Raw genomic sequence first — 19,631 nt, forward strand, 5'->3', positions numbered from 1 at the left:
ATAATTCTTTGATGCTAGAAAATTTTCATTATATAATATGGATAGTATTTTTTCAAAACAATATGTGTGTTATTTGAATAATTAATTTGTTTAAAAAAATTATTTAGTAATATATAATTTTTTATTTTTTCTTTATATTTTTTTACATTGTAAAAGAAATATTTTCCAGTATAGTAAATCGAAAATTGATATAAAGAACATAATTATTTCATCAGATTTTACCTTTCTTTAATAGTATAAAAAAACTTCTAAATGCAAAAAAAAATAAATAATTTCTTATTATATTTTCTTGAATTAAGAAAATAGTTTTCAGTATTTTGAATGTCATATATAATATGAAGGATATATTTATTTGATCGCAATTTATTTTTGTTTTGTACTATCAAAAATTTTTTTGCTATAAATAAGTTAATGCATAAACTTAATGTTATATATTGTATACAAATAAATATATCACTAACATCCATATAAATATTTTTCTTAAATAAAATTACTTTTTTTTGTTTTATGATAGTGCAAATAGTGCAGATTTTTTTCAATATACATACATTTTCTACATTTAAGTATTATTTTCATAAAATACATTCTATGAGTTATTATAATTAAAGTATATTATTTTCTGAAACTTAAAAATTAAATTTGTTTTTAAATAAAAATGTATTCCAGAGAAAGTACGTAGTTTAATTAAAATGACACAATAGTTGTTTAAAAAATATATGTTTACTTTAATATATGTAACCATATGTATTTTAAAATAAATATATATTAAGAAACACACATACACACAAAGTGGTTTTTTTCTTTTAATATTTAATTTGTGTAAGAAAATTATGTTTACGAAAGAGTATATGATGTTATTGTTAGTATTACACAAATCTTAAAATATATATTTTAACTAAATATGTATTTTTTACGTTAGTAAAAATATTTACTTATATGTAAAATTTTATATATTAAAAAATGATTATATATACAATCGAAAACAAATATTTTTAATTATTTTAAAAACACATATTTAATTGAAATACATATATTTTTTAAAATTAATATAAAATAATTTTTTTATAAATCTTATATATTTTTATATAATAAACGACATATTAAATAAAAAAAACATTTTTTTCTTGAACTTGTACATTTACTTATTGTAAAATATATATGCTTAAAAAAATATAATTTTTAATTAAATATTTTTATATTTTAATTTTACAAAATATTTATTAAAATGCAATTTTTATTCCCAAAAATTTTAAATTTTTTAATTTTAAAAAATAATATAATTAATTTAATAAATTATAGTATATATTTTATGAAAATAGTATTTAAATATAAAAAATATATAAATAAAAATAATGTACTTAATATAACATGCATATTTAATTAAAATTAAATGCTTTTGCTTAAATGAAATAAACAATTCCTTCCATTTAATGCAAAAGTTTCAAGAAAACAGATTTATTTGATTTAAAAAAATTTTTCCCTCAGTGTATGTCTTGAAAAGATAATATAATTTTTTCCGCTTGAAACCCGTCATTGTCTTGTTCTACTTTCTCCAAGAAAACCAAGCGCAGCCATGTCAATTTTTCGTTACGCACGTGTATGCAGTATTATGACGCAAAAGTGGCGCGTTTGATGATGAAATTATAGCAAAGCGCGGTCACGGTTGTTGATCAGGAACATATCATGTCTATCAGTATGGTATTTTATTAGACGCCGAAATCTATGCGGATCAATGTTATTTAGATAAATATTATATCCTTAGCGTACTCTATAGAAAGCAGTAAAAGCCTTTTTTATTTCAATTACTTACATATATGATCTTCTTCGAGCGTAACCAAAACACATATTCATAAAGCTCATTATTATTTAAATGGATAGAGTGTAAAACCTGCATTAAGTTACCTACACATGAAAGATTTGTTAATACCTTACATTTAATTGCTTGATTTTTAGCGTGACATATACATATATATAAATATTAAGATTAACATATGTATAAATATTTGGTTTGTAAATTTATTACGTGCAAAATCTCGACTAGAATTTTAAAAAAGTTATTTAAATATTCGATCCGCTCATGCGATATAGAGTTCTATATAGTTTGATTCAACAAAAATAATATATATATATATATATATATATATATATATATATATTATAATTAATATAATTAGTATATGATTTATATATAACAAATCTTTTATACATTACTACAGATTTATTTAAAGTTTTTTGCATAAATAAATATTATAAAGTAGAAAATATATTCACATTTTGTATATATTGTATGTATCTAATGCACAGGAATATTATTTTTAAAAAAGATAATGATATTTTTAAAATAATTTTTCTCTTCCCAAGTGTATACACGTGATGAAAAACCTATCATCCTTTATTTCATTAAGTAACTACTATTAGAAGATAATATGATGACAAATCAAGATAAATATAATAAAGGAGTATAGAAATGCATAACAAAATGTTTGTAAAATGCAACGTAACTATATGAAATATAGGGCCTCTAGATGATCGTTTCTCAATCATTGTTTATTTTTTCGGTTTTCTTTTGTCCAATGAAAAACAAAATTATCTTTCTTTTCAACGCCACCACCTTGCAAGCAGTTTTTGAGAGCAACGCCCAAGTGGGGTTCATACTCATGATAGTGCAAGAAATCGCGAAAGATAGAGAGAGAGAGGAAAGAAAGAAGAGAAAGAAGAAAAGAAAGAGAGAAAAAAAGAGGATGCGTGCAAGACGGGGATAACGAGGGAAAGGAGACGGTAAAGGGTAGGGGGTCATCAGAGGAAGATTAAGAAGAGGAGCAAGGACCTCCGGCAGAACCGGTCATCGTCGTTCGTTCGTCCGCGCAAACTCATCTTCCATCTCGCGGCGAGAGATCGCGCACCTCGATTACTCGGCTTCGCGAGATGAAGTCGCGGGATGAAGTTCCTGTCCATGTTGCTTGGACGGACGCTCGACTTCTGCTTGCTGCTCTTCGCCTCGCTTTTCAATTTGCGCGACGAGCGAAGTTTATACCGTTTGTCCTTGTGATGCATTCTGCATTATTATGAGTCCGGTACATGCTAAATATTATTTCTCAATAGCTATGCCAGATCACTTCGCGCAAAATCAATTACAGTTATTTCTTTTGCAATTTTTTCATATTTATTTAATTTTATACTATTGATAATAATATACTGATAATTTTATATAAATGCATTAATACGATTTTTTTATTTCGAAGATTTGTCAGCTCAACTCCTTATACCTGAAGTGTCAATCTAACACGCTTAAAGTTTAGCCAAATTTAGAACAGCATCTCGGAGCAGGCTAAGCCGGCGCCAGCCTGTCGGTTCATCCGCACTCACAATCTCATGTATACTACACCCGCGGCGATACTGATCGAGGTTCATCGATCGAACACCGAGGTCGATCTTCGCGCGAATTCACCTTGAACGGCCACCTGGTGAACGCCTACGCCGCCCACGGCAATTCGCCATTCGTCTCAAAGTGGCTCGAAAATTATCTCCGGCTTAAGAGCACAACGCGCATATCTCGTCTTTCCATATCCTTTCCATGATCTTACACGAAGTAAGATCGAAGATTACGGATCAACGAACATCATAATTTGTTGTCTGAATTGGATAATTGAACAATTCCACTTTTATGCAATCTGCATTTTCTTGTCGCAAATTTATTTAAGAAGCATGTTGGAAGAAATGTTCTGTGTATATGTCAATATCGAGTGAAAGATGTAATTTTTGTACTAATTTGGAAAGCATCTTGAAAAATTGAGAGAGATTAGTGCTACACATAATCGCACAATTCATCGATTCATCTCATTTGTTTTATTTGATTTAATAAAAATGCTTCATGCTAGATACATCTATCTGGTTTATATCTATATGGTTTATATCTATCCATGGATTTATCTATCTATGAAGTTTGAACGTAAAAAAACGATCGAAGAAAACTCACTTGGCATATGCTTTTTCCAGCAACGCCGGCCAGAATTGATCGCTATGGCGACTCTGCACGAAGGCCAATCTTCCATGAACCGCTGGTAATCTATCGTCGACGAGAACTTCCACCCACGCGCCGCACCACCACAATCGAAACCTAAACACCCCGGCGTATTCTGCGGTCGGTGAGCCCGCCGGTTCTCCACCACTGCCGAAACCTTGGTCGGCTGGTACTACCCTGTAGAATAGACCCTTGCTAAGGTGCAATACGCCCAAACACGATACCAGCCACTTATCTCCTGTTAACAAAGCGATGATAGTCTGTTAAAAAAGTTCTATTTACGAAATCTTTATAAATGTTTCATGAAAACAAAGTTTTGTCGTAAGAAATTCTTAAATAAAGAAAAAGGGAGAGAGAGAAGTTATTGAAATTATTCAAATATATATGTTCCTGGCAAATGTTTTCTTGATTATTTTTTTCTTTATTTTATTTATTCAATAATTTTAGCAGAAGCTTAGTAATTTATAAAAAATAAAAAAAAATTCACATAAAATTTTAAATATTATATGGATATATAAAAACTAAACTAAATATTATATGGATATATAAGAAAGATTTAATATATATTCAAGAATATTAACATATGTGTGTGTGTATATATATATATATATATATATTATAATTTCACTAAACATTTAATAATGAAACAATATAATAATATCATCAGTTTAAAATAAAATTAGGCATATATATACAGGGTGACCCATTTTAACATAGGCAGCCAAATAACTCGAAAAATAAGCAAGATAGAGAAAAATGTTTTAGACAAAAGTTGTATGGTTTCGAGGGGGCCATAAGATGCTATCATTGGTTTGACCTTGAAGAGTCATTTGAAGGTCACGTGAAGGTCACTTCAATTTTTTTAAATGGAATACCCTATATATTTTTGTACATTTTTGTAGCTTATTTCGAGAGCTTTCCAAAACACTATAATTAAGTACCTTTCCGTTAAGTACTTTTTGAGTTATGATGCTTGAAATAATTTCTTAATTTTACATAAACCGTAAAATGTCTTGTAAAATATTCATTTTTCGATTATCTTACCTTAATACTTTTATGTACAAAATAATGAGAGGAATCAATTGGTGTAAAGAAAACACATAGTTGTTTTTAAGAAAAAATATGGAATTGTTAATTGCAAATTACATATTTTTTCTTCGAAACAACTATGTGTTTTCTTTACACCAATTGATTCCTCTCATTATTTTGTACATAAAAGTATTAAGGTAAGGTAATCGAAAAATGAATATTTTACAAGATATTTTACGGTTTATGTAAAATTAAGAAATTATTTCAAGCCTCATAACTCAAAAAGTACTTAACGAAAATGTACTTAATTATAGTGTTTTGGAAAGCTCTCGAGATGAGCTACAAGAATGTACAAAAATATATAGGATGTTCCATTTAAAAAAATTGAAGTGACCTTCACGTGACCTTCAAATGACTCTTCAAGGTCAAACCAATGATACCATCTTATGGCCCCCTCGAAACCATACAACTTTTGTCTAAAACATTTTTCTCTATCTTGCTTATTTTTCGAGTTATTTGGCTGCCTAAGTTAAAATGGGTCACCCTGTATATACAGGGTGACCCATTTTAACTTAGGCAGCCAAATAACTCGAAAAATAAGCAAGATAGAGAAAAATGTTTTAGACAAAAGTTGTATGGTTTCGAGGGGGCCATAAGATGGTATCATTGGTTTGACCTTGAAGAGTCATTTGAAGGTCACGTGAAGGTCACTTCAATTTTTTTAAATGGAATACCCTATATATTTTTGTACATTCTTGTAGCTTATTTCGAGAGCTTTCCAAAACACTATAATTAAGTACCTTTCCGTTAAGTACTTTTTGAGTTATGATGCTTGAAATAATTTCTTAATTTTACATAAACCGTAAAATATCTTGTAAAATATTCATTTTTCGATTATCTTACCTTAATACTTTTATGTACAAAATAATGAGAGGAATCAATTGGTGTAAAGAAAACACATAGTTGTTTTTAAGAAAAAATATGGAATTGTTAATTGCAAATTACATATTTTTTCTTCGAAACAACTATGTGTTTTCTTTACACCAATTGATTCCTCTCATTATTTTGTACATAAAACTATTAAGGTAAGGTAATCGAAAAATGAATATTTTACAAGATATTTTACGGTTTATGTAAAATTAAGAAATTATTTCAAGCCTCATAACTCAAAAAGTACTTAACGAAAATGTACTTAATTATAGTGTTTTGGAAAGCTCTCGAGATGAGCTACAAGAATGTACAAAAATATATAGGATGTTCCATTTAAAAAAATTGAAGTGACCTTCACGTGACCTTCAAATGACTCTTCAAGGTCAAACCAATGATACCATCTTATGGCCCCCTCGAAACCATACAACTTTTGTCTAAAACATTTTTCTCTATCTTGCTTATTTTTCGAGTTATTTGGCTGCCTAAGTTAAAATGGGTCACCCTGTATATATATATATATATATATATATATATATATATATATATATATATATGCCTAATTTTATTTTAAACTGATGATATTATTATATTGTTTCATTATTAAATGTTTAGTGAAATTATAATATATTTTCAAGAGCATTTTTCAAAATAGTGACGAAATTGATATAATAGAAATCAACTTCATTTTGATTGATGAGTTCTTCATGAAAACAAAATGATTCCATAACATCGAATGTGTCGTAACGCCGTGAGAAAATTGTATAGAATCTAAGAGCGACACTGCGCTTACATTCACTCACTTTACTTTCGTTTTCGAAGGCCTAATCGCTGATCGAGCGCTCGCTTTTATCAACTTTTTGTCACTTCAAGTAAAATAGAAAGGAAAAATAAATTATTCGAACACAGATTTATGTTTGATCATATTATTTTCGATAATTATTCTTATGATATGTTTTGATAAACTCTTAGGACAAAATCAATTTACTAAAGAGAATATGAATTATAATATTTGAATCTTACCCCATTATAAATCTTCTAAAACAATTAATTATCCAATATGTTTATTAAACACATTAAAGTAAAGTAGCTTAAATTAATAAAATAAAAAGAATATATATATATATATATATATATATGTATATATATATATATAAAATTATTAAGAAAAATTATTAATTATTAAGAATATATATATGTATAAGTATACTATGAAAGAGATTATACATAATTTTTCAAATTTGAAAAAAATATACATTTTACTAAAAAACCTGTTCTTTTTTTGTCTGTTTTATACGAAATAATAATTTTGTTAATCTTTTCTGATTTTCTATGGTAATCTTTTCTTCTCCATATTGCGTTAGACTATGCTTGAAAGATTTCTTAACTGTGATTATATAATATATATATATATATAATCGAATCGATCAAAAAGCCAGTCTGTCAGCATGCGAGGCCGCAAAAGTAAATCACCGAATTTTGCAATGTCGCAAAATATAGGTCGGTACAAATTATTACATGCCATCTTGCTTAACTGTGCGTGTCTTGCGTACATGTTAACGGGACAAAGTTGCGCACGCTACAGCGCGAACGCAGTTATATTTTCAGGAATGCGCCCGCATAGTTTACTTGAAGGCTCGACTTCCGGCGACACGATGCGACACTCGTATATTAATATCTGCAAAACTGTAAAGAAAATTATGTTGCAAAAATTTCTACGGTGTATTAGCTCGCATCGTCCGAAGTAAAGTCATATTTTAATTTCCTTACTCAAGTTGTCGGTTTGTGAATCGAAGACAAAGTAAAACTCGAATAAAAATAAAATTACTGCTAAAAAATATTGCATAAGCAACAAGCATTTCGCTACTTAAAGAATTAAAAAATATAAGATAATACCTGTAATAGTAATATATACATATATATAATAATTATATATAAATATAAATAAACAAATCTTGTATATAAAATAAATTAAACATAAATTTTTACACATTATTGTTTATTTAATTAAATATTATATATTATTCAAAAGAAGAAATAAATCATAATTAATATTGCATTTAATGAAGGCTAGACTTTGCGCTGGAGAAGAAATTAAATAGAAAATTCTTTAAATAAATCAAGAATTTTACATTAAGAGAGAGAGAGAGAGAGACAAAAAAGATAATTATAGTATAACAAAAATGTGTTCATATTTTTTGTCAATCTGTCAAACTAATTAAGCTGAAAACTGGTTTGATTTCCTATTCTCAATAGAAATTTATAGTTCGAGTTTATAAGCTCAATATTTTATATATCCAGTTAAAACTAAATCAACGCTACATATTTACTACTTCATTCTGATTCTATTCCGGCATTTAATCACGAGAAAATCATTTTAGCGTTTGATACGATGCGTAACATTTAATAAGTGTTACTATTTTCATGATATATAGCAATTAACAGCGCAATATGTTTTCGAGTAAACTATGTATTCAAGTATCTGGTACAAACGCACAACTTTCTAATTTAATTAATATATGTAGGATTTCCTGATTAAATTTATTAAATTATATTATATTACATTTATTAGAGAGAGAATCTGATTACAACTGTAAATTTCGATTATAATCATATTGTTAATATTTATCCTAATTAATTTCAGCAGCAAATATCTATTGCATATTAAGTTATATATTTAATTATAATCTATTTATATACAGGGTGTTTCATTTTAATCCGACCAGTCGAATATCTTGAAAACCAAGCCCGGGAGAAAAAAATATTTCAGACAAAAGTTGTTTGGTTTCGAGGGGGCCATAAGATGGTATCATTGGTTTGACCTTGAAGAGTCATTTGAAGGTCACGTGAAGGTCACTTCAATTTTTTTAAATGGAACACCCTATATATTTTTGCACACTCTTGTAGCTTATCTCGAGAGCTTTCCAAAACACTATCATTAAGTACCTTTTCGTTAAGTACTTTTTGAGTTATGAGGGTTGAAATAATTTCTTAATTTTACATAAACCGTAAAATATCTTGTAAAATATTCACTTTTCGATTATCTTACCTTAATACTTTTATGTACAAAATAATGAGAGGAATCAATTGGTGTAAAAAAAACACATAGTTGTTTTTAAGAAAAAATATGGAATTGTTAATTGCAAATTACATATTTTTTCTTCAAAACAACTATGTGTTTTCTTTACACCAATTGATTCCTCTCATTATTTTGTACGTAAAAGTATTAAGGTAAGATAATCGAAAAATGAATATTTTACTAGATATTTTACGGTTTATGTAGAATTAAGAAATTATTTCAAGCCTCATAACTCAAAAAGTACTTAACGAAAAGGTACTTAATTATAGTGTTTTGGAAAGCTCTCGATGTCAGCTACAAGAATGTGCAAAAATATATAGGGTATTCCATTTAAGAAATTTAAGGTGACCTTTATGTGACCTTCAAATGACTGTTCAAGGTCAAATCATTGTCACCATCTTATGGCCCCCTCGAAACCAAACAACTTTTGTCTGAAATATTTTTCTCTCCCGGGCTTGGTTTTCGAGATATTCGACTGGTCGGATTAAAATGAAACACCCTGTATATATATATATATATATATATATATATATATATATATTTAATTTAAATCTACATATTTAATTATATATTTAATTATAATCTAACATTTAACAATTTAAGAAGTAACTCCAACTGTAACTGTTTCTTTTTTTTATTACTTAATTGGCAGCTCTATAATAAATGCAAATATTACACATAATTAATATGCAACATGGAAATATCAATGTTTTTATATCACTATGTTAATATTCTTTTGCTTACAGAAATTAATCTTTCAAAACTTTTAAAAATAATCCAAGAAAACATTTAGACCTTTTTACTTCGATAATACATGTTATAGAAAAACTTGTTCAACCATTATTGATATTATTATTTTATATGTGTTTATTAACATAAACAAATTCTAAGCATTTACACATAGCAGTTTTCTTAAAGTAACAGAAAATATATTATAGATCTTTATTTCCCAGGCCGCCCAAAAAAGAAGTATAATAATTTCGACCTATCGTTCGTAAAAACAACTACCTTTACGTTATCTTTTAAGTTCGTCAAAAGTGATCAAAATAATTGCAGAATTTGTGAGATCTTTCAACCGTGAATGAGGCTTTCTTTGAATCGCAGTATCAAATTATTGTCATTAAAGAGATCAGTTTATCTTGCTGATTTTGAATACTGCAAATCTTTATCAAGTGACAAGTCTTTCTTAAGATATACAATTATATAATATAATCAGCACTAAATTCAAAGTACTTTGACAAGAACTGACTCTACAGAAATTAAAAATATTATTTTATATATACATTATTATACATATAAATCTACCTCAAAAAATGATATTATTTAAAACGTAATAATAAAATAACATGCACCTTTAGAGTAAGGAACATTATTTGTTTTGTTATAGTACAAGAAAGAAAAATACATAATGATATACAAATTTAACTTTCTTAAAAGTCCTGATAATGTAATCGACGCCTCTCTTAAGAAGAATATGTATTTTTTTTAACATTTCTCATATATTATTAAATTATCGCTTATAAACAATTATAAATTAATGTTCTATCGAGTTTTAAATCAATTATGAAGATTTAATATTTGATTATCGATCCGTGGTAATGAACTCACCTAACCTTTCGTCGCGCAAGAAGAAAAGGAGTTAGGTAGAAGCCAAGGTTTTCAAAGACGTGAAAGAACACAACGTATCATTATGTCTATCGAGGGAATTCCGTACTGTCAGGATAAGGAGAAAAGGCAAAAGCGGAACGACCAGTTCGTTTGTGGGTGCCTTTCATGCATCGTTTATTAATGCTTAAATTTTAATAATGTTTTTAGAATAGTTTACCATCTTTACATCTCATTCTTCTATGTTCCCGAATCTTTTGAATCACATGTCTATTTACTATAATTATACTAACTATAATTATTTTCTACAGATAACTCACCCATCTTCCCGGGAATGACGTCAAATTGAGCTGGCGCATCGCTGACGAAGATGGGTCGATTGCATAATTCCTGAAACAAAGTTATTGATTTTTAATTAATTTCATCTTAATTGGTATCTCAACAATTATTATATAAAAAATTATTTATGCATAATATTAAAGTATATTTTTTATATAATATAAGAAAAATATAGATATGAAATATCAAAAATATTAAATAAAAGAAATATTAATAAGATAATAAAAACAATAATCAAATAGAAAGAAAAAGAGAAGAAGAACACATTAAATTTATAAAAACTTTTTATAATTGAAAAATAATATATAGAATGTAACTTTTAATTTCATAATTATATTATATTAATTATATATGTTATATTGCTACACTTTAATATAACAAAAAAGATTTTTAATATATGAAAACTTCATCGCATATTTATCTAATTGTTCACATCATAACGGAACAGCGTAATGTGTAATAGATTCCATGTATTCTACGAATTATGAAGAATTCTCTCAGTGCATATCTTTCTATTGATGTGTTTATGAATCACAAGCCTTTCCTGTTATTTAGATGAACGTTTCCTGAAAGATTTTTCAAAGCCGAATAAGTAGCATGTGTTTACGTACAATTTATTGCACTTTTATTAATTGCTCTTAATTAATCGACTCTGAGCGTATCGAATGTATCACTAAAATTTACATTTCCATTATCGTAATTACTCTCACGTTTAATATGCTAGTTCTACAAAGCAATTGCAATCGCTTTCATCACATTCTTTTATCATTTGTGCTTTATTGATTCTTAAAATATAATTCCAGCGATTCTTCTCCATAACAATGTGAGATGTGCGATATAAGTTTAAATATATGTATTGCAAAACACAATGTAAAATATTCACAGCCATAATATTAAGACATAAAGTGAAACTAGATTTTATTAGCATAAAATGACTTGTACTTATTTTTCCATAATTAGCATATTTACTTTCTTATTTCTATAATTATCTAAAAAACTTTTATACTGTAAATTTTATTGTGAATTTTGTAATAATTTCAATTAATGAGATATTTACATTTCGTTAATTTTGGCTAAAAAATCGGAAGGTTGTTCGAAGAAGTAATTATCTCTAATACAATAATGTGCACATCTCATCAATTATATTACCTTGCGCCAAGTAGAGAAATGTTAGATATTAACAACACAAAGCACCGCATATATCGCAATACATAATCAGGGTCATATTAAATAACTGTTCTCCAATTGTTGCATCCCGCGCTGGCGTAATACTCTCCTCTTTCGACGCGTGTTTCCGGTCGGTAGCAGGTCGCAATCGTGACCGGAATCTTTGGTGACGGTGTTAAAAGCGCGACACACGCCACGTATAGATTCTCCACGCAATTGTTGACCTTGTCATAGGAATGCGTGGCTGTCAGTGACTCCTATTGCGATCATTATATACGCGATGATGGTGTACGGCCACGCAATGTCTCGTTCAGTAAGCGGAAAAGACCAGCGGTTACGCGTCGCCGACTTCACCTGCCGCTCGCTCATTTCTCGACCCATCGTCGCAGGTTGCGTAACCAACGCCGCAGGATCGTTGATCTCTGCTCCGATATTTCAGAATCGCGATTATTTTGCGGACGTCAAAGAATCTCATTCTAAACGAGAAGATTCGAAAAGTCTAAATGATGTTGCCCACTTAATTAAAAAATTAAAAAAGTATTTTTATTTAAAAAAATTATATTAAGAAATTCATAAAATAAAAAGTTAAATGATTTATAAACAATTAGAAATTCATAAAATAAAAAGTTAAATAAATTCATAAAATAACATTTAGAAATTCATAAAATAAAAAGTTAAATGATTTATAAACAATTACAACAGAACAGAGGAAACAATTTTATAAAAATATGATAAACAAATATTTAAATTATATAATGTAAATATTTATTAATAATGAAGTAACAGATTTTAATGCTTGCAAGAATATGTTAGTAAAATAATTATAAGATAAGAGCATTCGGCAGAATAAGCTATTCCGTTATATGATTTGTCCCAAGTAGAAGATAGTCTATTCAGTAGACAATTATAAGCACGCAGGCGACAGAGCTGCGTGTCAAGGTTGCGAACTGTTTTCGTTACGGTTCCTAAGTTCTACGTCGCGTCTTTCCGTTCTTTAGGAACTGGAGCGAACCGAGGAAGCTAGTTTAGTTCTAGACTGCTCCCGAAGGAACAGCTTCGTTGCATCAGTTAACAATGGAATAAATCATCTTTTAATGTTCGTGCCCTGATTACAAGAGATATGTGTGTCATTTTCAACTGGTAGAAAAATTAATATCTCTGTGAATTGCGTAAAAAAAATATAAATCTCTCTAAATTATAAGTCTCCTATAAAATATTAATGTAAAGTATATATTATACATATATACATGTATAATTATATCGTCCTATATATTTTGCTAATTATAAGGAGAAAGCGGTTAAAAATAGTAAAAAATAAATTTAAATTAATCAAAAGAAGAAAAAAACGAGATCTTACTTTCGGCCTTTTCCATTGAAATTGGAACGGTGGTGTCTGATGATAAAAGACTGATGCTTGCGTCGCTGGAAATTCTGGATCCTCCCAGAGCTCACCTCGTTTCAAGCACGAACGCTTGATTCGTTCGTACTCGCTCATTACGTCCTGAAAAACAAGAAAGAAGAATCATAATAAAATCATATGTTGACAATATAATTAATAACATAAATATTTATGTCGCATGCACATGATACTGATATTAGAATCAATTTTTTAACGATTATGGAGAAAAACATGAAATCAAGAGATTATATATGTAATTGCAATACACTTAAATTATCTTTAAATAATCTTGCGAGCGCGTAACAAAGCGTCATAATAACTATTTCCTAATTATAACTCAGAATCTTATGGAAATAACTTCAGCTATTTAGGTGTATACAAAGACAAAGACTTATCCTCTTAACAAAGAACTTCCTAGCTAAGTTGAATTAAAAGATTACGCTATATCTAATTAATATTAATGGTTCATTATTAATAGAGGGTGAGAATTTAACAGTACCTCTACCTACATATCACATTCTCATTCTTATCTTCATCTTCTCTCGTAATTAAGGCGCAACCTTAAGAGTACGAGATGTTCAAAAACTTCCCTGAAATACTGCAGTGCGGTTCTCTTGCGACGATTAATAATGCGCATTAGCAAATGTCGACGTTTAAATTGCAAGAGAATACAAGGAACTTCCCGAGCATTCTCACGCAGAATAATATTACGATACGTCTTAAGACATTGCTACAGAATATAGCGGGATATAAATCCAAAGATGTTTCCAATTACGAAGAATTTGTATATCATAAATCTTGACTTTAATATTTTCTTTTAGAAAGTCAAGATATTTATATATTTAATTCTTAAACTTAAAATAAAGTATGTTAAAAGATCTTTCGCATATATTCTCACGTTATAATTTTTTTAAAAAGGTGTTAAACAATAAATTGATAGAGTCCTGAGAAATATATCAAAATACTTATCAAGAAAAAAATACATTTCTCCACGTGAGAGAAAGAAATACTGGCTTCAGATTTTTCGGGGAACATTTAAAATTCTTTTGCGGATTCTTTCCCACGTATCTCATTAACCTTTATAGATCTCTCGATAGCGCTCAACAAGCGACTCGCAAAATTTTGCTTCTCGCAAAGTATATGCGTCATTGCTTGTAAAAATTTCATTAATAACATCTTGTCAGCCGAACAAAAGTAACAAATCACTTTCACGAATATCTATTCGCGCGGTTACCGGTACGTTTGACCTCGATATTTCAACCGATAATGTGTTTCAAGCTCATCAAACATATTATATCCAGGTCAACACTCTCTCTTCGAGTCGAGTTTTCACTGCCGCGGTTAACGATGTCTTTTTTTTTTCATTCGGGATTTGGCAGGAAATAAAAGTCGTTGACACCTCTTCGCGAGTAAAGCTTCCTTCAGTCGGAATAAATTACAACGATTAGCCTCGCCTGCCATGTCCGTTACACTTTGTACGTGTAGTTTTTTTACCAGTATAACCGGCAATCCGTATCGACATTTTACACCAAGCTTAGCTGGCGATGATGCTTGCTCGTCTAATGGACTTTAATGAACTGCGCTATCGCAAAATTAAAAAATATTCTGTGATGATGAGTCTAATATTCGCGGGATATTTATTTGTAAAACACGTATGCTATACATATCGCAACCTGACGATTCATTAATATTAATGTCTTCATGATTAACATGTTCAATACTTATCCCGTTGACAGCTCATGTTTACGTATGGATAAATCAACATCTAGGAATGAAGAAGTGACAAAAGAAATGTTATATATATATATATATATATATATATATATATATATATATATATATAGGACACATATGTTTTTTATCGTTAAGTGAAATAATATTAGTTAAAATATTATTATGTAAAATTATTTCATTCTATCATTTTTTTAATCAATAGAATTTTTGACTCTTTAAATGCAGTCTTGAGATTCCTGGAAACATTATTGCTAATTAATAAATTATACATTTTCTGTGATGTCTTTATCTTATTAAATAATTTTTTAAATTAAGATTCTTAAAAGTTGAAAAAAAAACATTTTATTTAAAATTATTTGGATTATCACTTATTTCGTAGAAATTGTAATTTTCTTTTATAAATTTTTTCTTCAATTGCTAATATTAAGGTATTGATTAAACAATCACTTTAAAGAGCACATATACATATTTACATATCATACATATTTACCATATTTTATTTTTCTGAAATAACTAGTTTCTTAGTAAACATCCACCTAACGAGAGAGGTTCTGTCCTCGCTTGTTATGTAGGATGCATAAAGGCCATTGAGATGATGGGCCATTGAACGTTTCTACGACGAGGGAGATATCCTCCACGCCTCAGTGAACCGTAACGCCGTCACTAAGTTTTGCAATAGCCGTTGATAACATATTTTCACAGCGTAGGCGATAATGCGGGAGAAGGTGTGCGCCCACGGCTTGTATAGTCATGAAAGCGTCACGATTGCGAAATAGTCAATTACATTCATCGCGTTCCGGTTTCATCGTGTATTGTTCCGAAACCGGATAATTTTCAACCGAACGATGTTGTGCGCCAATTAAAATCGTAATAAAACGGCGTCGATTAATTAGCGCAAGACACGACGGTCCTTCTCCCGCTCATATTCCGCTCTGACTAGCCGCGTTTCTTTTCTTTTTTTTCTCTAGCACTGCCAACAATCCTGTTTTTGTTGCCACCTATTGCTACCTTGGCATACCGTGTTGAGGCGTGCCTTGTCGCGCGACAGTGTTATACGTCTGATTGCGAGTTATTCCTTTCGTAACACATCGCTCTTGCACTACGGCTCGCTGTTCTTCATTATGCATTAAACCTGCACCTGTGATAAATTGTAAATGATAAATTAATAAATCAGCAAGTATCTGACGCGCATAATTTGATTTTTATTTCTCATAATCAATATAATCTTAGGACATTAACATATTTTCAAAGATCATTATTGTATAGAAAATTATTTGTTTTACTTTCTAATTTAAAAAAATACTTAAATATATTATATAATTAGTTATAAATAAATAACAAGCTGAAGATTTAAAATTGAATATAAAAAAGGCAACAATTTTATATATATTTATTTATTTAGGTGTTTCTTTATCTTCCTTTATATTCTAGAATTAATATTTTGAATTTAAACAGAGAATTTTTAATTAATAACAAAATATGTATTAAAAAAATTATAAACATTTTATTCGTAAAGTTTTCTTCACTTCTACTGCTAAAATAAAAAACTAAAAGTTAGCGCAAAGTTAATGTTTATACATGAATCACGAAATGCCCTTCGAAGCAGTTTTACAAATCTCGAGAATAGCCCTTAATCTATGTTTCCGTGCTCAAAGCCGCTTTATCTGAGGACAGCACGAGAGATGCTGTTATAATAACTTGAAATTGCGGAAGGCCAAGGAGTGGATTCGCGGTCCATGTCGGGAGAGGCAAGCTATAAAAGGCTCTCTCGACAACCACCGACACACACCGCGTAGTGGTCTGTGCGCCCCAAGGCCGCTGGAGAACCAAGCATAGAACTAGTTCGACCGGTACGAAAGTATGGTAGCTATTATACAGCTAACGCATACGTACGCGTATAGTAGATCGCTCAAGTACTCGCGGAAGACGGCTGCTCGGGAATTCACCGCACAGAATATATGGACTTGGAATGTATCTTTTAGATGCCTTCGAGAAATAAAACTGATATTGGCATTGGTATTCCGCATCGTCGGCTATTTAATTTTTTCAGCATCTCAGCAACTTTTTACAACTTTCTTGCAAGACGGTTCGATAACCGCTGAATCACCGAGCGTGGTTTCTCTTCAAAATTATTTATACATAATTATTTTACTAGTAATTATTTTTTACATAAATTTTAATATCTATATCTTTTATCTATTTCATTAATTGAAGTATAGTATTAAAAGTATAACACATTATAATAGTTAGAAATATTATTTGGTTGTTACTAGATAAATATTACATCACAGAAAATTATAGAATATTTTATAAACTATTACGAACCGCAAACGAATTAATATATGTACTCGCGTGATATGAAAGTAATTTGAATAAATAAAAGTGCATTTTTGCGATGGAGATGCGTAATCGTTGATGAGTAATCGTATACTTTCTATTGGTTAGAGAATTTTTACAGAGCTTGCACATATGGCCTTGAGACTCAGGCGCATTCGAGCGGAGAGCTCGCAGGTCGAAGAAGCGTGCTTCGTCGTGACTCTTCGAAGTGGCGGATGATGGTGCGGAAATACAAGGGCTTTTGCGTTCTTCCTATCGCAATTCTTGACATATCACTCTCTGTAAGAACGTTTCAAATACGCGATTCGCTTGGGCGGAAAAATCTTACGTCGGTCATATGTTCCAAAGCAAAACGTATTATTACGTTCACTTGGTTCCATAAAACGAGTAAGGCCGGTCGTTTGATCAGACGCATGTTGACAACGAATGACAAAACTGGTTGAGCGTGCATAAGCAAACTTTTCGCATAATGTAATTTTAAATTCAAAGAATTAGATTATATATATATATAACACGGCAAGTGTAATTATATATAATCAATATCTTTGGATAATTGCTTAGCTGTTGCTAAAAACAGAAATATGAGAAAAATAATGTTCTCGAATGTATCAATTCTTATAAAATTTGTTGAGTGTGACTGTTTGATTTTCATGTTATCGCGATTTATGCTTTATATTAAATCAATCAGTAATTAACACTAAATGGACAAGAGAATGATAAAAAGAATGTACTCAGAATGTCTTCAAGAATTATCTTCAGATTATCTGATACGTATAAGCGCGGGTTGTAGTTAAGAACAATATCTTATGCATGATCTTATCTTTGACAACGAAATTATTTATTAGCTTTATATTATTTCTCTGATGCTATAGCAATTGAGCCGAGCATGCATGTTCATCATAACGGCATTCAACACAACGAGTATTCTTCGTAACCTCGTGAACTGTAACCCTAATTTCCTCTTCTCTATTATAATTCGCTCCATTTTTTCCTTCATGATTATGCCGTCCCATTAGATTCCGTTGCCTGACTCGTCAAAACATCGGAATAGACTGTTTTGCTAGTTGTTACATAGTGCAAAAAAAGTGGCGTATAATAATTTGTTACGATCAGAAGCAGAATTTAATTCAAAAATTTTGTATTAAAATTAAAATAAATAGTTTTTCAACTACTACATTTTTTAGAATTATAATAATAGCTTAATTATTTTTGATAAATAATAAATATATTATAATAAATAAGTATATTTTTATATTTTGAAAAATATATAAGTATATATTTGATAAATAATAAGTGTAAGGCATTAAATAAATTATTCAAACATAATAGATATAGACAAAGTAGATACAAACATCAAATAAATCATTCAGATTATATCTCAAATTTAAGCTTCCTTATTTGTGGTTCTTTTTCGTATCATTTACATTTACAATTAAATTACACGTTTAAAAATAATCTGTACATATGTAAAATATAGCTAAAATAAAATATAAAATTAATAAATTTATTCTAGGAGAAAGAAAAAGAGAGAAAGAGTAAAATAAATCGAATAACTTTCGCTAAATCTTTATTATATCTCGTATGATAGTATTTCAAGATGCATTTACGACTGCAAACAAAACTAGGAATTTGTGATGGCTGATTTCGCGCCATTAAAGCACAAAGTCGAACGACAAAAAGGGAAAATGATGGTAATTTTGATTATGCATAATTTGTCGGATCCTATTGGGTTGTTTTGTCTCTCAGCAAAAGCACTTTCTCTTCTCAACACAAATGCTCTTTTGCTCTTGTGAGAACTCTCTTCACTTGATTTACTTGTCTACGACTCAACGCAATTCGAGATGCTACGGTATCTCAAAGAATGCAGTTGCATTTTTTAATGTCTCCTTTTATTTTTAAAAGCTGAGAGACGTAATCGCTTTAATGTCACTTCGGTCACTAATGGTCTTGGTCGACTTTTCTTGCGGATCAAACAATTCCGCGAGCAGTTTTGC

At 29.5% G+C, this 19,631-nt stretch overlaps 1 protein-coding gene across 5 annotated transcripts in view; it reads right to left on the reverse strand.

The window, feature by feature from the left end:
- Nucleotides 1–19,631, reverse strand: part of Calpc (calpain C) — a 62,978-nt gene that overhangs the window by 19,265 nt on the left and 24,082 nt on the right. For all 5 annotated transcript variants that reach the window (XM_083096250.1, XM_083096253.1, XM_083096254.1 and 2 more), the window contains 3 exons: nt 13,525–13,668; nt 10,982–11,051; nt 3,977–4,259 (listed from right to left, as the gene is read on the reverse strand). In XM_083096250.1, coding sequence (XP_082952376.1) covers nt 3,977–4,259; nt 10,982–11,051; nt 13,525–13,668 — 497 coding nt within the window. The remainder of the gene's footprint in view (nt 1–3,976; nt 4,260–10,981; nt 11,052–13,524; nt 13,669–19,631) is intronic.

Source organism: Camponotus vicinus, unplaced genomic scaffold (genome assembly GCF_025532165.1).
Source record: "Camponotus vicinus isolate PSW18456_S1 unplaced genomic scaffold, iyCamVici1.0 SCAF_4, whole genome shotgun sequence".
NCBI lineage: Eukaryota > Metazoa > Arthropoda > Insecta > Hymenoptera > Formicidae > Camponotus > Camponotus vicinus.